Source organism: Camponotus vicinus, unplaced genomic scaffold (genome assembly GCF_025532165.1).
Source record: "Camponotus vicinus isolate PSW18456_S1 unplaced genomic scaffold, iyCamVici1.0 SCAF_3, whole genome shotgun sequence".
NCBI lineage: Eukaryota > Metazoa > Arthropoda > Insecta > Hymenoptera > Formicidae > Camponotus > Camponotus vicinus.
Window position 1 is genome coordinate 16,026,333 of NW_028141967.1, and position 21,591 is coordinate 16,047,923.

Here is a 21,591-nt window from a genome sequence, read left to right on the forward strand (position 1 = left end):
GTCTCACGATGATATCCAACGTCGAATCTCTGCTTAGCGCTTATTTTCAGTGTGTTATTTTTGTAGCCACTCAAGCCGTTAAATCCCCATCGCCCTAAATGCGGCGCATAATGACGTACCCGCTGCGTTTTATACATCGCGACGCTTTTTTTATAGATATCCGCTATTGGGTCAAACATTAAAATTCCTTTGGAAAGGTTTCCTTTGTTTCTAATTTGTAATTATCATATGGGGACAAATTACTGATTAATCAATTAAGAAAGGAAATTGAATTAATTGCGATATTATTGACTTGAATAAAACGCGATAAATGCTTAATAAAATTTTAAAAAAATGTATTTTCACGGATTTTATCAAATGCTAATATCATTACTTCGAAAACGCAAATGAATATTTTAATATCAACATAGCACGTTTATTACGTTTTTCTTTAAGTCAGAATGGAAATTATTCCCAATTATTTTAGCAACGTATTGAAAATTTATATAAAACATTTTGAATATATATATAAGGAATTTGCCAATTATCTTTCAGGATTAACAAAATTTGTAAACTACAGACTTCTAAATATTATGCTAGACTGCTAACAGCGATGTTAGGATAGCTATTTATAATTGGGTACAATATAATTAATGAGCTAAAAATCAATCTAAAATATCAATCAATATCTATCTATACATAAAAATAGCTTATATTTTAATAATTGCCGATAAATTGAAATATGACTCAAAATATTAGTATATTAACCCATTTTATATATTCTGCCCAATTGTAAATGACAACCTGTCAATATTAGCAGTTTAGGTATAATATATAGAAGTCTGTGCTACAACTACTTAAACGTCAAGTCATATAAAATGTTTCAACGCGAGGAAACACAGACGATGACAGCGACAAAGAGGTTGGTCGCGACGACGTGCGTCTTCTCGGTAGCCGGTCGAGGAAATTCGGTTCCGTTCTCGATCCGACGAGAAATCTCGCGAGCTATTCAACGAAAAGTATCTACAGAAAATAAAGACGTCGTCGTGATTTTGTAAGACGAAGACATCGCTGGAACGGTCGGCGCAACTTCTGGCGCCACGTTCCCACAATAATGAAGACGAATAGTCGCCACATGGACATGTCAAATACGTTCAAGCGAGTGAAAGCTGCAATCTTGCTGACAGTAGAAAAATAAAGCGGCGGTCACCCGCAGAATCTTTCCACTGGACATCGTATGTCAGATCTTAACGTCTCTTTGCAATTGTATATATTCACATCCTATTACATCTTAATTTTCATCTGGTGCTCACAATTTTATAGGATAGTGATCAAAAGTTTTACATTAAAAATAAAGAACAGGAACTTGCTCTGTCAATCTTTAACTTTTACCTTTAAATTTTTGATATTGATAGAATTTGTAGTTTAGAAAGGTTTTTTATTATCATACGTATTAAAAGAAATGGCAGTCTCTTGCGGAAAAAATAAAGATTACCAAACATGAATATCGAGAGACAGTGAAAGAAATATTTATAGAAATTATAAAGACTATAATTGCTTCATAATTTCTTAACGATTAAGATTCGCGATCTGAATTTAAATCATATAAGACAGGAAGTTGCACATTCTTTACTCGGATTATATTATTCTCTCATTCTAAAAATATCGACACCGCCGACAACACTTAGCCGCAAGAATGCGTTAAGCGAGACTTCCTACTTCAACACATTCGAAACATATACTAGCTATTCAAACATAATTTACATCACGGACGCCGAAAACTCGAATGTGCGAATATTGTATTGCCTGGAAGTTCGATTAATTTCGTCGTCTTTGCGTGTCGCCGCTCATTTTCGCGGGAAGAACGATCCTCGTACGTCCTTAAATTACCCGTAATTAGGCGTCAGTAGCGTTTGAATTATGCTAATAAAACAGCGTTTCACGCCCGAGCCGGTTGGTCCAGTCGAGGTAATAATGATGACGTTAGTGTACAAGGTTGATCGTTTGTTCCAATTAGCATCCTGCGATACCTTCGCAATTTTTATAAAGCAAAGTAATACTTTAGATTTTTTTCACAAAATTGCCCTCGTCACGTTGTGTTTTTTTTATTGAACGTGATTAATATATATAGTCTAAGCAGCATCATGCCATGTGATCTGAATCTAACAACCGGATATTTACTTATGCATAGACGAACAATACGCGAACGGAAGCAGATTTCTTCATATGCTATGTAAGCTTAATTAAAAAATTTAGTACAATTTTATAAAAATATTAAATTTATACAAATAATTACAGAATTAGAAAGTATCTCCACTGTCAAAATAGACTAAGAGGTGATTTTTTAATTCATAAAATGCCGTTATTAGTGGAATTTAAATTATTCTAAATTTTTTTTTCTCTTTCTGTCATATATATATATATATATATATATATATATATATATATATATATAAATTACTTTTTTATTCTGTGTTAATATCTTATTTTATTCATCTTATATGGAGTTCCACTTTACAAGTTTCTCGGAAATTTATTCTAGCTACCATATCCAATGACGTTAACTACGCATCGGTGCATTAACCTCCGTCGAAAATATATGCGCGCATTTTCGGAGAATTTCCGCCATGTATGTAGATAAAGCTACGTTTCTCTCTCTCTTATGAAAGACTCTTATCAGCATGGGACGAAGAATCTGTAGTGTAACACTTTTTTTTTATTACCTCGTAGAGACGGAGCTATCGTCGACGAGAGTCTCTCATCGTCGATTGAAAAAAGGTCACGGGCCAAAAAAAAGATAATAGAGATACCAAAATAATCTGATTCGATGTGTCTTTGAGATTGACGAATTTTAAAAAATGTCTGTAAATTTATCTGAGAATTCTCGTGAATTTCAATATCATGATATATTTCTTTAATCTTACATTTATCAAACTTGATTATTAATTAAGAGAAAATTATAACATTAATTAATAACAAAAATTACAGTACGTTAAGATTTCACTCGTGTAACAATCAGTTTCTTCTTTTGCCACTTAACTGTATTTCTAGCCTCGTGTCAATCTTATCTAATGGAATTATGCTATTTCACACTAATGGTGTGAAAATTTTCACCCTTTGCTTTCTCGCTGAAGGGAAATTACGTGATCGATCTCAATGGTTAGGACCGGCAGCGCAATGTTCGTGACATATGCCGGAACATATTTACGAACAATTTCGCCCACGTTTGACATACGAGTTTGACATTGGGTCTGCGGCAGGCTGGCCGTGTTAATGGCGCGATAAATCACACGTCAATATGTTAGTTGCGCGCTGCGCTTGTGCCTTACCGTTAAAGATAGCAGCAAAAAGGGAAAGATGAGTAGATGCATCTTGAGGGATTTTCGCTCGCTCTCTTTCTCCTTTTATCGGTCTCACTGTTGACGCATCTCCGCTGCAGTTTCCGGTGGATGGGACACTCTCCGTCTGCGTTCGGCTGATCTTTACGTCATTTTTCACTTGCACGTTGCGATGTCAATTGATTTCTCTGTCGATTAAGACTTTCTGCGATCAAAGGTAAAGATTTGTAAATTGTCAACGAATTTTTCTCTCATTGACTCTTCCTCCTGCGCGATTTCCTATTTTAATATGCAATTTATTTGTATTAAATCAATTTTTTAAATATTATTATTTAATATTTTTAATATTATTAATAATATTATTATTTTAATATTATTTAATATTAATATTTTTAATATTATTTAATATTATTTAAGTATTTAGGATATATTATAATTATGAATACTAATAGTGTATATATCTCTTCTGCTGGAAGTATACTGTTAATAATTTAGAAAATAATTAAAATTTTTTTCTTTTATTCGAATTAATATAGCACCGTAATATAATTAATTTTTAACAATAATATTTATTTGAAAATAATATTGTAATTAAAGGCTAAATATTAGGACAATCTCTTGTATCTCCAAACACTCGCGTAATATTTAAATATTTAAATATATAATATTTACCAAGAATTTCTTTTAAGTGAACTCGAGAGATATTCTTTCGTAATATCTTTTTTAATATATATCTTTCCGCGCGATTACCATGCAATCCGCGCATTATTATTAAATCTTCAAGCGTCATCTCCGCGATATCTTGCGAATGATAAAAATATTATCATTGTAACATTCTAAAAATGAGAATCAGCGAATGCTGACGAATAAATCGCGTGGAATGCAATTACATCATCACCTTCATAAAGTTCCGACGGAATCCGCAATTTTACGAGACCTTTATTGAACCCTTATAAATTTAACTTTGCATAATATGTGTTTTCGCTCAATAAGACGTCTCCTAAGTGACGGGTTTATTACTTTACACACACCTCTCGAATTCACACACATTTATATTTTATTCGCATTTCTTTTTTTATATCACTTCTCTTATAAAAATTAAATTAAAATAATGTTTTATATAAAATTATTATTTTGAGACAAAATACGTTATAAATTTATCAAATATGATTTAGAGAGAATACAAACAAGATATGTAGGACTAGTTACAAATATCTTAGCTTTTTCTCCTACTTTTCTTCTATTAAGTTTTTTCTCTAAATTTCAAATGAGATTTAATTTTCGATTAATGTTTGTGTGTAATATTTTTTTGAATCAGTGAATCAATTGTTGCTATTATTTCTAAAAAATTCCGGTTTTAAATTATCTGTGTAATTTGTGCATTAATTAAATAGATTAATATATATACGCATAGAGAGTAAAATTTCAAAAATAATATGAATACACTCGCATATATAAATTTTTGCATTTTTAAATAAAAATTTTTGTATTTGAAATAATTTTAATTGCTGTATAGAATGTGTGTAATAATCGCTATTCAATATTAATTATACTATTAAAAATTGCAATCATATCATCTTAATGGGACTACTTTTCTAATTTTGACTTGAGAAAGTAGTTATCTGTTTGCGTTATGTATGTGTATGTATCCAATTAGAAATGCATTTATTTCTAAGCTTAAGTAATGTAAACGTTGAAAAAGCGATAGAGATTGATAACGTTAGATTATGATGATTAATGTAGTCAAATCTTACTTGCCATTGATTTAATTAATAGTCCGCGATTTAATTATCGTTATGACTTATTTGCACTTAAACGATTGATTTGACATTCAAATCAAATGTTACGGCGTGACGCTAGAGAGGCTATCCAAGGCGAAGGAAATTGGATATTAGAGAAGTCATCGGCTGGCATGCGTGTGAGCGCATATGCACGTATAATACTTTCATGCTCCAGTTGCTAGTGAGCGTTAGACAAGAACCTATATTACCCGTACGTCGACCTGTCGAAGGTGGAGTAGCCTGAAGCTAGAATTATCCGTAGATTGCACGAATATCGGAGATTTCTCTATTCATCGCATTTTATTATGCATTTCGAGGTATCTCAAGATTTAGATAAAATCTCCTGAAATTTTCCTCGAAAACCTTCCCCTTACTTGCATCTTGAAGGAGAAAATTAATTCGTATAATCTCCTTTCATCTCAAAGATCAATCAATGGAAATCAATTAATCGATTACGAGAACTTGAGATATGCATCGCAATTAATCTCGATCGTTTACCGAACTTGTCTCCGTGCGAGTCTAATACCCGTCGCGAGATAAATCACCGACAAAGCCGAGTCGCGTCGCTAATTATGCGACTTGCATAATCGGTCATGATAAATTCGCGACAGTCGAGTGGTGCCGGTCGAGGATTCTTTTTTTTTTTTTTTTTGGTAGAAACGAAACCCGTGGGGTGAGCATTCACGTGCTCTCCGTTCACCGTATATTCTGAAATGCGATATTTCCCCGTGATAATCTCGATGCATACGCACCAAGTGCGTACAATGCTGTCGCGTAAGTGCGCCGTTTTGTTCGGTGACAAACGCGCATTCGCATAAAGCCGAAAAAAGATCTGTCACCCCGATACGGGATAGCGACGCGCGCACAAATGCGTGATAAATGCAAATTAACACGCGCGATATACGATCGTTAAATCGCATACGAATTGCTCATTAAGCTCACAATTATTACCGGCCCGAGAGTGCATATCGAATGCATGTTACGCACGCCAGCAAATCATAGACCGGGCGCACGGATAACGAATAAGTCGCGCACATGCATAATTGTCATGCGGAATAAGTTTATTAACTTTTTGTGCAGTACCTGAATACTCTCTCTAGCTCAAGTTGGAGATAATTATTGCCGCAAATAAAAAATTTTAATGCAACCACGTACAGTAATATATCGTGCGATCTGTAGCAGTTGATTTTACCAGAGTCACTATTTTGTTGATATATCTCCAGTATTGCGTTATAATTTATTCCACATAAAGTGTAGATTAAAATTGCAATAACTCACTTGTCAACAAGCCAATATTAACATTTCATATGACGCGAATTCATTTTTCTCTCTGCCGGAAGTTACATTAAAATCTAATTATTACGAGAAAAATCTTTGCTCTTCGATGTGAACGATCATGTTAATTTTTCTAATCTTATGTAATGTGTGTAATAATTATTATTTATAAATCTCGTTATGAGCTGTGAACAGATCTCTTACAAGTACGCTGAAAATATCACGTGCGTATTCATAGTGCGTATAAAAGCTCTCATTGGAAAATTATTTGCATGCATTTTCGTGTGTACATTTTCTACGCACAACGTTGTTTATTAGACGTCTAACTTTATTGCAGCGAAAACACGTCGTATCGCGGCAAGATGGAGCATTTAAGGGGAATCTTCTTACGCAAGTCGCGGTGTACCGTTTATTTTTACGATTATCGAACCGCTAGCATTGCCGCACTATTAATACACGTTTGCAAAAGGCATACCTGTGAACAAGGAATAATTTTCGAACGAATAGAATGAAAGCGACACGTAACTAATCACAGTTTTACACATTTTTGACTACGGCTCCGTTAATTGCCGTATTGACCATTATGTAAAATAAATATTAAATTAATGTTAAACTAATAATTATGAGAATTAAATTAAACGGTATTAATCAAGCATCTTTAATTGCTCAAAAATAAATACAAATTTAATATAATATATTATTATAATATGTGTGTATAATTCATTAATAAAATTAGTTATTTTTGTTTAATTTAATTTATATAAAATTACATTAATTATTGTTGTGTTAAGTCACGTGGCTTAAACATATTTTATGGAGTTATAATTAAAATAAGTAATAGGATATTTCATAATTGTTAATCCTAAGAAAATTATTTTTTGTTAATTTTATTTAAAGCGTTAGAAAAAATTGTTTACATCTGCATTTAATTAAAAGAAAAATATTAGCATCCAGTTGTGATCGATGCAACCACTTGACTAACCTGTTGCATCGAGTTCAAATTATATATGCAACTGTTGGCATAGAACGAGTACACTAAAACCGAACACGGTGGCCAAAATCAACTCTCACATCACAAAATACGACTTTACGTTTACGAATTTACAGAGCAAATTGTTATCACATCTTGGTGATATGAGATTCATTTCAATTGACCGCACTTTAATTACACAATTATCTCAAACGAATAATGTTTTTATTGCAGGTATGCTTGTAAGCTAATTTATATCTCCGATTAATTTACCAGCTGATTGATTCACCAGCGGTTCCGATCAATGAGCAAAACGGTGTTTATCAATATTGCAATTGCAAATGTGCGGGAATATGTTTACGGAATAGCTGCACAGGGGGTTCTTATTGCCCGATAGTTTTTTTTTTTTCGATATTATCTCGCGCGTAAAGCTAGACAAAGTGCAGCAAGAGGTGCATGTCGCAGCCTGGAGGAGACCGAGAGCCGAGTTCCTCTGTCAGAGGTGTCGTTTCGTACTGACGGCTCCCGTCGGTGCAGGACTGACTTTATACGCCCGCGTGGAGTCGCGGAATCGAGCTTTGGGTGCCTCCGCCATGGCGCCGTCACCTGGCAACCAAGTATAAAGACGTTATTTTAATAGCGATGCAAGTCCGCTTTTCTCTTCGTCTCACGATGTGAAATTCAGTAACACAAGAGGAATGTTTAAGAATAATATTGATTAGAATAGGCTTCTATCTATCACGATATCCTTTGGAGAACACATACTCAGTGATATTATAAAAATTAAAAACATATCTTGTATACTTCTATTAAAAATATCTTTAATTATGTTTTTACAAAATTTCCGATATTAAAATATTAAATATTTCGATAAATTTAAAATTAATTTATTGATAAGATTATTTCATCTTAAAACTTAGTGACATAAGAAAAATGTTTAGGAAATATATTGATTAGAATAGGCTTCTATCTATCACGATATCCTTTGGAAAACATACTCAATAATATAAAAATTAAAAGTATATCCTACATATTTTTATATCTTCAAAATATGATAAATATTCAATGAATATAATATAAATAACTTTAATAATATTTTTATAGAATTATCGATAATAAAATATTAAATATTTCGATAAGTTTGAAATTAATTTATCAATAAGATTATTTCATTAATTTTATTATTTAAAAGATAAACGTAGGCTTCTTGAGATACGCTAAAATTGAACTTTGATAACAGATTAAACCTGGTCCAAAGGTGAGCCAGATATATATGGTTTATATGGTGCTTGTGGTATTATATAATTAGTTTGTAATAATATTATTGTGGTGTTTGTGGTATTATAATTAGCAAAGTTGCAGAACATAGAGTTATTTCTGGAATATTGTTTTTTCTTATTCAATGATGAGATTTTGAACAAATATGACAATATATATATATATATATATATATAAACGAATGTATTTGTGTGTAAAAAGAGAGTTCATTTTTTGAAATAAATAATCTAGAGAGAGAGAAAATAATTTGATGTACGGCCGGTTGTATCTTTTGCTCTTTCAAAGAAAGATATACATAATAATTCCAAGAAATTTGACATATATATATATATATATATATATGTCAAATTTCTTGGAATTATTATGTATATCTTTCTTTGAAAGAGCAAAAGATACAACCGGCCGTACATCAAATTATTTTCTATATGTCAAATTTCTATATATATATATATATATATATATATATATATATATATGTCAAATTTCTTGGAATTATTATGTATATCTTTCTTTGAAAGAGCAAAAGATACAACCGGCCGTACATCAAATTATTTTCTCTCTCTCTAGATTATTTATTTCAAAAAATGAACTCTCTTTTTACACACAAATACATTCGTTTAAGTATTATTTACCACAAATTATTTACTTGTTACCCTCTTTGAGATATTTCTTAAAATGCAACATTGATCTACATCGATAAATCAGTTTCTAAATTATAGTTAAATATTCAAGTATGTTGGAGATATCGTAATTAATCGAGAAAACCTACTACTTTAAGCAATTTTAGATGGACTCGACGACAGCAGCTGACATTGATAAGCCGATCGACTTTCGCCAGAGTAACTTAACATCTCGTTCGCAGCCTAGATGCGTCCGTATGAACAGCCTGTAATTAGCGGCCAGCCCGGTGGCGATCTAATAAGTTTGCCCGAGCAAATTATCGAGTGGGGCGCTACGTAGATAGAATTAGCCACGCCGGCCCGTCGGCTGATATCGCTAAATTGTTGCGTTCCTAGAGTAAAGGAGCGCGTCCGGAGTGCATCTTGTATCATCGTCGTTCATCAGCCTCCGCTACGTTCGCTCACGCGAGATATAAATAAATATATCAGGTCATCCTCTCGATCGCGCTGTCAAAGTATGAGAAATAATTTTCATATGATAATTTATGCTTTCGTGAAACAGCGGGCCTCGTTGTTTTGAAAAAAACTCCCCGTAAAATGCAAATAAATGCAAGGCATTTTCCTACACAAACTGCAGTATTCGATATTTTAAGTCGTTCAAAATGACGCCGGAAAAGCTAATTAACAGGGTTTTTTATAGTGTATTTATAATATTTTTATTTATAATAAAATATTTATATTAAATATTAATTTATATTAAAATATTTTTTTTATAAAATAATGTACATAAGATTGATATTATTGTGCATTAAAAAATTATATATTTATATACAAAGAAGTATTTGTATGCTAATTAAAACTAATATAAATTACATATATATATATATATATATATATATATATATATAAAATGTTTCACAACATTGTGATTAAGAAAAAGTAACCAGGGAGAGAAGATTAATGTGTAAGTAATTTTATTAACATACAGTAACGATTATATGTGATGAAGTATTCGCATTTAAGTTACTTTATTATGGTTATCATAGCATATAATGATGATAATTAACAAGATTTAAATATCCATCAGATCTTTCCGCGACATACGATTCAAATGCCACGCAATGTTTTAATGTAATATGGTGATTATAGCGTGGCAAGTGGAGCTAATTACACTCGACTCGTATAGCTACCTGCTTTTTTGCCGGCACCGCTCGCAGTGTCATTGACTTGATGACACCATTCATCAGGATCATTAATGTTACGTCATAATTACTCGATTCAGGCGATAACGATCGATGGTTTAAGAGCATTGAACGACGTGCCTACAAGCATAAGCTATCGCTTTGCGAGCTTTGATCGAGTCAACGCGTTACGAAAATACAGTTCATGAATCAATAATGTTTCAATCCCGCGAGTAAATTATTTTCAGGAACGAAAATCGTACTGTTTGCTTTATTAATTAAACACCCGATAAAACACCACGATCGATGTCGTCGTTTGACAACAGAGTGTCTCTTGGAGCTCGCATTGTGTGTAACTTTGAGAAAATATATCGGCCCGGGATGCAACGCTCCAATTTTTTTTTCGGAATTCCCGGAGGAGACTGTTATTTATTAACGTGCGGAAATAAACGCGCAATTCATTCGCGCTAATGGTATCTGGTACATGCATAACTTATCGGCAAAATCCGCTTCACTACCGCGCAATGAGCAACGGTTTAATATTAGGCGCTGATCTGCACGTCCGTGTATTCTGTTACGTAATTGGTGGGAAGAGCGAAATTTTTGCAACAATTATTACGGCCGGTTTAACGGCAGAAACGCGAAAATTTCGCAAGCACGCAAGTACGATTAACCCCCTTAGGTGCGGCGCGTTATAAATGGCTTTTTAAATACTGCGAGATATACAGAAATGCGCGCCGCGATCATGCGAAGCATATCGCTCTCAGCTTTATTTCCATGTAAATCAGCGCAAAATAATGATGTCATAAATCAACGGCAAAGAGTGTCTTGTAATCGAGTATTTCTGAAAAATCTGCTCGCCATTAACGTTGAATTCTCAACTCTCGGTCCTAGTTGCACCCATAACTACGACATTCTCAGCTAAGAGGTTTTTGCATTAGACAGTGTTGCAATGTGTACGAACGTTGCTAAAGATTATGGTGCAAATAATCCAGCACAGCTTTAATAAAAAAAATTCATTAATGCGCGCACATTAACACAATATATAAATCGTAAAAGGTAGAATAAAGTCAGCTAATTAACGTTTCCTACCTGGCAAAACTAATGTAAGTAAAGAAAAATTAGTAGCAACTATCTATCTCTTTACTCTCTTACTCTTCATTAAACTTTTATATATGTATATATAAGTGTCCTGGCAATAAACATGAGCGTTTTGCAAAAACGCGGATTAACGAGCGGAATATATAACTAATAAATATAAAGTAAATACACATAAGCGCGTAAATTTAATGAAAGCTAGATACGGTTTACTAGATTAAGATCGCATCCGCTGGTTTCCGCATTAAACCTCCGCTCGATTGACAATATATCTTCATTCCGATCATTGATCATGGCAGAATAAGGTCTTGATAAAACGTGAAATGTCCGCCGCGCGGAAATGCAGCGTGGGAATTTCTAATCGCGATTTACGTGACGGCGGCTCTTCAAAACATCACGTCGCATAACATAATCTCTATTTAATATCACCACTTTTTGTGAAATGGAATTTTCTCTTCCACGATTTGTTCGTTTAGTAACGCTTTTTCCGCGACTCAAAGCTACGATTGCCTCTCAATAAAACCGACGGTTGCTCGTCGTGGCTTGATTCACGAGAATCAAGGCTCGTAATAATTTCGCGTTATCGCTAATGCGACGATACCACCGTGATTAACGTCCTATGGCTAAGTTTGTCCCTTTCTAGCCTCTTAAATACCGCTACTGAACCTGTTCTCTTATCATCGTCCGCGCGGAGAATACGCTTATGATTCTATCGATGAAACGAGGAAAACCCCTCCGCATCCTAATACCACCTATCTTAATTAGGCAATTTAAAAAACAGGAATTTTTTAAATTGTATTATCCGGACGTTTGAGGAATTTTGAATATCTACGATTCTTTCAATTGAGATAAATCGTTTCTCTCAAGTAATATGAAAAAACTATTTCGAAAATTCATGCGATGAAACATATCACATCAATGTATAGTAATGCGAGATTACTTTGTTCTTGTGGAATTAATTTTTCATCAAGAAATGATTTTATAATTATTAAAATAAATTAATAAAATAAAAAGTACAAAAATAAGAACGAAACAATAAACAAACATTCTTAAATATAAATAAAAGAAATTTTTTATGACGCAAGAATTCTTGCGAAACAAAATAGATAAGCCTGTCAAAATAAATTAATTCTTTTTAAATAAGAATTAAAACGAGAGTTATAAATGTAATCAAATGTAATCGATTTAAGCGAAATAAAGTAATTGATATTAGATTAATACGGGGAAGAAACGCGATCGCAACCGCATAAAACCATCCTCCCTTTTCTTCCATTGTCCACAGAATCTATTATTAATTCGCAAATCCCTCGTAAAGATTCAGATTCAGTAACTTGCTGCGACTTACCCGGTGAATTATGCAGTCGAGTGCCACTGGCGCCGATATTTAAAGGCAGTCAGATCGCGGACAGATTTACGCATAATTCCAGCGTGTAATTCCGCGCTTTTAACGAGACAGCGGTCGAGCCGTACGTCACTCTTCACAATTCGCTGTGTCTGTAAATGCCTTCTAATCGTGATCTTAAGTCACGATCTAGTTTGTGTTGAAATAACGCTAATTTCCTCTAATAAACATATTTAAAAAATTTTAATCTCCGATAATATCACATTTGCTAATTAACGATTAGCACTTTGAGATTGTATTTAGTTATATTTGATATTTGATGAAGCAAAATGTTTTTCTTTTCAAAGCGTATATAATCTGCACATTTTTTTAGAAAGTGCTTCCAACTTAGAAAAAATTATCCAGCATATTTATATGTAAATTTATTATTTCCAATTTAAATTAGAAATATCTATATGAAAGGGAATAAAATAAAGAAAGAAAACTAATACATTTTAGTTTAAATTTTTACATGTATCTACTCTTTTAAAAATAAATTATAATATCATATGTATTTCAAAAGAAATAAAAGAATAATCTAAAAATTACGACATTTTTTGAACTTATAAAGATTTTAACGTTTTTTATAATTATTAATCGAAAATCATTAAGGCGATATAACAATTTCCGATCCTTAACCTTTTGTTTCAAGGGTTACGAAGACTGTAAAGCTTTCACTTTGACTTTTTATTTCTCTGCCGAGTGTTGCCTCGAGTGACAAATAAATTACATCATTGCGTCATCGGGAATACAACGAAATTAGCAAAACCTTTCGCGGACAGCGAAATGCGCGCGTACAATTTCCGTTTCAAGAGATAATATCAGCCCTTCCGGACCGATGCATTGGATCACAATCGATCTATGAACCGAGACCCGTATTATTTGGAAAATTACGGCCTGATGCAGAATCCGGTTCATATTTTACAATGACGACGTATTGTTGCGAGTTACGACCTAGAGTGCGGAAGTGCCTTCCAGCAACTTCTTGTCACGACGGCGCAATACCTGTACTTCAGTTTTATTCCGATTCGGATTAGCGGACGATTATCTCGTTTGTTGCATGTCTTGCAATTTTTAACGGGACGTGGTGCAACTGCAGTAATTGAATTGCTTGATATTTATAATAACATTCTCTAAATATTTGCCATAATATTATGAAATAATAAATTTTAAAATTCACAAAATAATATCTAATATCTAGAAATAAAATTTAATATTATAAATTCTTATACGTATATATTATTCTTAATATATCAGCCAAAAATAATATAAATATATTTCATCAAAAATCTTAGATCTGCGATATTAAATATCGTACTTAATGAAAATAGTTATTTTGCTAATCGTGTATTTATCTTTTTAATTAAATTAAACAGAGGACTAATGACCATTCTGTACAATCGAGAACTATATTTACAAGTAAAAAGAAATGTTACACGTATACTTTGTAATAATGTAAATCTCATATTATTATAAACACGTAATACTATTAACTTTAATAAATATACAAATCATAGAGACTTAATAAAAAAAAAAAATAAATTGAAAACCACATGAAACTCAAACATATCCAAAGAAATTATGTTTATATTAAAGATGTACCTATCTATTTCAATAATAAAGATTGTAATTTCATTTTTGTAAATTACTTTATACATTTTTCTTGACGAATTCGTCGGCCATTGCAACATCTCCCTGAAGGACCAGCACTGCTTCGTCGATTAGATTTTGCTTGAACTTTGTGACTGTACCGTATCCGAGATTCCTGTGAACACCACGTGGTCCGAGTAACAATTCGTTGCTGAAGAAACGCGCGTTGGTCACCGTCGACTCCACATAAGCGGAAATGATCACATGCGGTTCGTGATGAATGCCGCGGCATAATTTATGAACAAAACCCAGCGTCGCTGACGTCATTGAATACGTAGACCTGCCTGCTCTCTTCTTTGCCTAGGTGAGCGATATACTTGACTGAATAGTTGCCGGTTCAATAAATCTTTTCTGAAAAAATCTTATTCTAAATCTGATCACGTAGTAAACATGGCATTGAATTTTACGTTGATGATGATATATGATAAAAAAAATATTTTTACATATTTTTTAATTTATTTATAAAATAATTCTCTCTCTTACTTGAATGACTCTTTTTCCAGCATCTCGTACTAGCTGGATCAAAGTTCTGGTTTCTTCCTCCGTCAAAGGAACATTCGGTCTCGCTTTAGAAAATAAAGGAACTGTGGTGTTATCCGCGTGGCCACCTACAACAGGAACGTAAGTCTTTCTCGGTTCCTGTCCAATGGCCTCCGCGTAGAAACGCTCCGCTCGCATCTGGTCAATCTGACAGACGCCGAAGAGCCTTTCAGGCCGATAAACCCCGCGCTTCTTTAAGACTCCTGCCGCAACTGGTACCATCGAGTCCAAAGGATTCGTCACTATGGCTATCAGAGCATCAGGACATCTGTCTGCGCAGATATTGATTATATCTCTGATGATTGCAGCGTTCTCCTATAGCGAATGATGGAAGTAAATGTAAATAAAGTCTTCATGGGAGGTTACATCTTAAATTAGACTTAGTATTTTAAAATCGTAATTAATCCAATAAAGATTAATAATAATGTATAATATAATAATAATTTATACACTGTCATTGTATTTCAGAAAAAAAACTTCAAGTTGGAATACAATTATTTTTTGTGCAACATTAATGTTACAATTAAATACAAATTATTCTTTATTTCATAAATGATTAAACACAAACTAAATAAAAAAAATTAGAGAAAACAAATTTATTAGTCGTATTTATAGAAAATATAGCATCACAGGTACCGTACAATTACTCTTTTAAATAATATTCATATAGTTTTTTTTATAAATAATAATATGTATGACAATACATTAAAAAAAAAATTATAATACAACATAAATTTCAAATTATTTTAACCAAATATGTATAAAGTATAATAGATTAAAATATCGTTATAATTACTACGAATAAATGCCTTCTACGGATGCCAGGTCTTCTAGTCACTCCTGCTGTCACGATTACTAAATCGGCGTTTTGCAATCCCAAGGGTAGCCTATCTATTCCCTTAAATCCTCGAACGGGCAATTCTCGTAGGTATATGATTTAGTTCTTCCACGATTCCCTCGGGATCGCTTCGATTGCAAAGTCGCAGCTCGGTTAACCACCCGGATAAGTCTTCAACAAGTGTGCCAAGGATTTGCCGACTCCGCCAAGACCGACGATAGCGACTCGACATCTTCTGATGTACTTCAATTCCTCGCGCTCCTTCAAGGGATGCTCGTTCTTTATACGATTAAAAGCCATCCATCTCTGCCCTTCAATTTTTTGAAAGGATTTACGAATTAGCCTGATGGCATTGTACATTTTGCGACTGAATGAGAAGAAAAATTCCTACTGTAAAATGTGTAGACATACACATTTACGTGCATACATATTACTTACATAATCGTAGATATAAAAGATATTTATTTCTTTAATAAATTATTATTATTAATATTAATACATATCAAAAGATATAATTGCAAAGTATCAAGAATGACATTAAAATGAGTTAATATTTTCAGATAAAATTATAAAAATTATGAAAATTATAAAAAAAAATTAATTGAATTTTTTATATAAAATTTTTGTAGAATAAGAATAAGTGATATCAAAGTAAGTTATAGTAAAAATATATTTATAATGAAATTAAATGAAACTACTACCATTTTTTTTCTTGAGAGTGTAAGGCAAATTACCAACGATCGAAAATGTGGTTGATTACTTTAGCCGCAATATAAGTCGCTGTATAATAAATGCATAATCATTGTATAGAAAATTATACTTTAAATGACAGAACTTTGAATGAACATAATTATAAAAGCTGTCAAATATATACTGTTAATTTCCTATAGATTTTTTCGTAAAATTGTATTGTTCCTATATTCGCGATTATTCAGAAATCGATACTTTTCTAGCATTACATACTTCAACTTCAAGATTTTTAATATGTCGTATTAAAAGTGCGTAGCAAACTTTGCTACTCGTACAATTTCGTTTACACATAAAATAGAACATAATATTATTTTTTATAATTATTATTACAATATAATACTTGTAAAAAATAAAAATGGGTCTCAATTGTGTGAGGCCCGTCGATCCTCTATGTGCTTTGATTCCAAGAAGCACCGAGCTCGATGTTTCGATCATTAGGGAATCAAGATTGCCGATTATTTTCTTGATTGGAGGTCCAGGAGCAGGAAAAAGTTGGTTGATTCCTTTTACATTTATCCAAAGTTAGACACTTTAAAACTATGAATTAATAAAATCAATCTCTCTCTCTCTTTTTCTCGATGACTCATAAATTCCCCTAGTAATTGAAGATGTTATGTTATGGAAAAAAATTTGCCAAGTTTATAAAATATTTTATACAATTTTTTGATTAAATAATTATGTTTAATAATAATAATAATAATAATAATAATAATAATAATAATAATAATAATAATAAATATTAACATAAAATAATAATGCATTTTAAATTGCGATTGGATTTAAAAAGAATAATTTAGAAACAGTTTCTCTTCCTCTGCAGCAACACAGTCTACACGAATAGCAGAGCATTACGGTTTTTGCACTATTATAACCAGAGAATTGCTGCGGGATGAAGTAGCTACCGGTTCGCAGAGAGGCGTTATCCTGGCGTACCTGATATCCGATGGTAAACTAGTTCCCGCGGATGTCATGGTAGAGCTCATCAAGGCGAAGATGCTGAGCAGCTTAGAGATGTCGCGGGGTTTTTTGCTGAGCGGATTTCCCCGGGAAAAAGCACAATGTAAGCACTTCGACGAGCACATCCGGCCGCCGGATCTCGTCCTGTATCTGTACGTCAGGGAGTCGCTGCTGATGGACAGAATTTTAGCCAGGACCATCACCGCCACCGAGCGACAGAGCCGCAGCTTCGACGAAAATATGCAGCGGATCAAGGATCACGAAAAAATGGTCAAACCGATTCTAAAGTATTACAGAAAACGACTGGTAGTCATCGACGGCGAGAACGACGAAACGGAAGTTTTCGAGGATATTTGCAACGCGATTGATAAGATCCTGGACAATTTTCCGAACACGTCTACAGTAAAAGCGGTCAATTAAAGCTTGTTCACGCGTGTTGTGTTGAACTAACGATACTTGATTAGTGTCGATTATAATGTAAAATTATATAATAATATAATTAATGCAATGTATTTCGTACACTCTTGGATTCTAGAACCTGTACTTTATACGTGTCACGTAAATATTCAAATAATTATTATATGTATATGTAATTATATATTAATATGTAAAGAAATTATAATTACTATTACAATAAATATATTATAACAAATAGCAAGATGTGAAAAGAGAATAACTTTGATTTAATTTACGTGAGCAATTAATCAGATATCAAAAAAAATTTTATTTCAGGAAATCTATTTATTTTTAAATGTCGAGTCTAATTTATATGTTTCAATATATCAACACTCGGGATGTAGACAAGGATGGACACGCTAAAGGTGAACAACGGTAACAGTGAACGCGTTCGTTTTTATTCACCACCGATAAATTATCATTATTTGATATGTTTAAGAGAGAGAGTGTAAGATATTCGAAATGATCAGCGTGTTGGAAAATTATATATCTCTTATATAATATATACATAAAAATATATCAAATTATAAATTCTTTTTTGGAAAAACATATATAATATTTGTCTTTATACATTTTTTATATACACATATATTTTTATACGAAATTATTATTGTTACGGAATTTTTGTATCACATTATTTTTCTTATAATTCGATTGTACTCTTCAATTTGTTTAAAAATAATGCCGGTTACATTGAATTTATATTCTGATGGAAAAAAGGCTTCTAACAATATAACATTTTTATAAAAACCATTGCAGTTTTATTTTTCCTTTAAATGCAACAGAAGCCCTTTGCTATTAAATATCATTATTATATCGAAGGTCATAATTTTTTTATTCAGCAGAATCTTGGCGTATAATCTCGCGTTACGTGGGCATCTGTGCTAAAAAAGGTTCTTTTTCTGAGAACTCATGTAGAGCGACACACATCCGTCTTTATCATACATGCATGAAAATAACGTTCATCTAAGGAACATTGCACAAAGACGCGCTAAGAAAGCACAGGCGTGTAAATTTGCGGGGTGATGCTTGAGATGTGCACACCGATCGGAGCATCCCCTTTGAGGTATTCATCGAGGGAGGAAGAGCAACTTCCTCTTCGCTGCTCGTTCTACTTTCTAGCGTGGTATTAAACGAGACGAACGCGAGTTTGATGGATGTCTCGCAAATACTCAGCTTCTAAGAAATTGATCGTACATATATTAAATGATTGTACTGAAGCGTATTTTCAAAAACTTTAATCATTTGATAGGAATTATATGAAATACTACGATTAAATTTACTTTTAAGATGTTGTAAAAATCGGTAGATATTTTAATTTTATTATGAAACTTTTTTGTAACAATAAACTCTCCATAATGAACGATAAATTACGCAATAAATTCTCCACAATATAAGATCAAAAAATTAAATCCACAAATAAATGACATATTTTGTTTTAAGAAATTAAGAAACAATATCTCTTTTATGTTTTTTATTTTTCGAATATTTATCCTAATAAATAGAACAAAAAGTACATAAACTAACAAGAAAATAATAATTATTTTGGTGATAATACGCGAATATAATATTGAAAATTAATTGTGCATTCAATTCTCAGAATCAAAATTTCAAAAATTGAAAATCAGAAATATTATAGATTTATAGAATTAAATTAAAACAAAATAATTATCATGTTTTTAATATTTATGTATTATGATATTATATACAAACGTATATATATCATAAAATATATAATCATCATCAAAAGAGATGCTGATGTATAATTTTAAGTTTATCGTAAACACGTATCTTTATATAATGTAAACATTTCCTTTACAACATATTCGAATGATTGATCAGCGTCACTATACCATTCTACCCCCGTACATATCCAATCCACCCTATCGTCCCATAACGCGCATTCCCGTGTACTAGAAGGAGAACGAGCGCACACACACCCCCACTACTCATCCCCGACTTTCCACGCGGCTTTGTACCCCGAATTGCGATTGTCTGCGTGTCCACGCACACCATCACATCGACGACAAGTAACTCGACGGTTGTGTGTTTGCATCCCCTGCCGCCCCAAGCCACCCTTGTCGTGCGGGTGGATGGGTGGTTGGCTGCGTTTATGAGGCCGCGAGCCCGAAATTGAAAGGCATCCAGTCTCGCGAGGGGGAAGGAGGGTATACGGGGGTTGGGGCCAGGGGGGGCGCGCAGCAGTCACTGACAAGCGAAAGAGCGTATCAGAGGGTAATCCTATTGGTGGACGCCGGCGTCGCGACGTCCCGACATCATTGGTCCATCTGCGATCCACGGGGCGTGGCGATACCGGTTTAGTAGGGGAGGAAGGGGTTGTTGCATCCCTGGCAACGATTACCAGAAGGCAACCGGGGTACGGCAGGAATCCAGCATGGCGGCGATCCCGGCAACAACCCCTTGGGCGCCTCCGGGCTCTCGCCACCCACCGCCAACCACCACAACGACGCTCGGCGTCGGTCGTTACCGATTACCCGCACCCACTTTCGTGGATCTCGCTCGATTTGTTCGGGGGATCACTTCAGGAATCGAAAGTTCGATCGCGGTCGATTAATCGCTCCGTTAACGACTCCTTTTGAATGTTGATTCTTTGGCGGGGAAAATTGTATCACCTCAGAGATTTTCTCTTCGCAAACATTTTAGGAGAAAAGAAAGCTATTTAGTTTTAGAAGATATAAATTCGATTTCTTTTTGATAAGTATAATATTATGTTTTAAAAAATATTAATTTGCTCACATTTTTTCAATGTTAATTAGATACATTTTGTTACAAATAAAATATATATAAATATGATGTTCTGTAAATCTCTTTCTGCGATCTTCAGTAAATTTTTAAATAGCACTCTCTCTTGTTATACATTAAATAAAAAATTACAGCGCAATTTTTTCTAAAAAAATATTTAAAAGTTTAAAATAAAATAAATTATATACAATCATCAAGTTTTACTTTAAAATCTTAGCATCTCCGTTCAATCTCATTTCAACTGGATTCGATTAAATCGCAACGGATCAAAGGATCCCCCCGCTATTTAGCGTATCGTCACTTTTTATCCAGGCGAACCGATGCCGAGGCGACTCGGCAAAGAGAGCCTCGTCGTCGCGTAGCCAACGATCAACAATTGCAGCGATGCTCAGGTACTTGTTCCCCGCGAAAGCGTCTCCCTTCTGTAGGAGTTTAGTCCAGGTTGCTGCGAGGTGGGAGATGCCAGGCGTCATCTCCCACCCCGAAGGGGTTGGCGCAGGCGCGTAGTCGCGACGACGGGCGTCGCGACGAGGCGCCGCATCAAACGTGGAGGCTATAGGTTAAATCCTCCCGCTCCTCGTTTTTGTCGTTTTTCCGGCGTTGCCTCCTGATCCCGCCTTCAAAAGTGCCGCTGGACCAATCGGCGCCGGGCGTTGCTCGCCCGCTGCCTCCGACGACACGGCAAGCACCACGACGACGACGACGACGGCGGCGGCGGCGGCGTCGGCGGCGGTGA

At 33.8% G+C, this 21,591-nt stretch overlaps 2 protein-coding genes and 1 pseudogene across 5 annotated transcripts in view; 1 reads left to right on the forward strand and 2 right to left on the reverse strand.

Annotated features, from left to right (window-relative positions):
* LOC145967795 (thrombospondin type-1 domain-containing protein 4) overlaps positions 1–7,873 on the reverse strand; it is a 20,228-nt gene extending 12,355 nt beyond the window's left edge. The window contains exons 1-2 of one of the 2 annotated variants that reach the window (XM_083092752.1): positions 7,617–7,873; positions 3,309–3,522 (exon numbers count right to left, since the gene is read on the reverse strand). In XM_083092752.1, the coding sequence (XP_082948878.1) occupies positions 3,309–3,350 (42 nt within the window). In that variant the 5' untranslated portion in view covers positions 3,351–3,522; positions 7,617–7,873. Of the gene's footprint in view, positions 1–3,308; positions 3,523–7,355 lie in introns of both variants that reach the window. The other variant, XM_083092750.1, reaches the window with a different exon arrangement.
* Positions 7,874–14,291: 6,418 nt separating this feature from the next.
* LOC145968283 (malate dehydrogenase-like) lies at positions 14,292–16,805 on the reverse strand (annotated as a pseudogene). Its single transcript, XR_014437703.1, has 4 exons — positions 16,631–16,805; positions 15,888–16,296; positions 15,035–15,406; positions 14,292–14,851 (listed from the first exon to the last, which is right to left on the reverse strand). The product of XR_014437703.1 is annotated as a malate dehydrogenase-like (transcript).
* A 74-nt stretch (positions 16,806–16,879) lies between these two features.
* LOC145968595 (adenylate kinase isoenzyme 1) lies at positions 16,880–18,215 on the forward strand. Of its 2 annotated transcripts, XM_083094171.1 has the most exons (3): positions 16,880–17,170; positions 17,500–17,739; positions 17,827–18,215. In XM_083094171.1, exons 1-3 carry the CDS (start codon positions 17,035–17,037, stop codon positions 18,054–18,056), a joined length of 606 nt encoding a protein of 201 aa, XP_082950297.1. In that variant the 5' UTR covers positions 16,880–17,034; the 3' UTR covers positions 18,057–18,215. The 2 variants fall into 2 exon arrangements, with proteins under 2 accessions (XP_082950297.1, XP_082950296.1); XM_083094170.1 differs by having other exon boundaries at positions 17,500–18,213.
* The last annotated feature ends 3,376 nt before the right edge of the window (positions 18,216–21,591 follow it).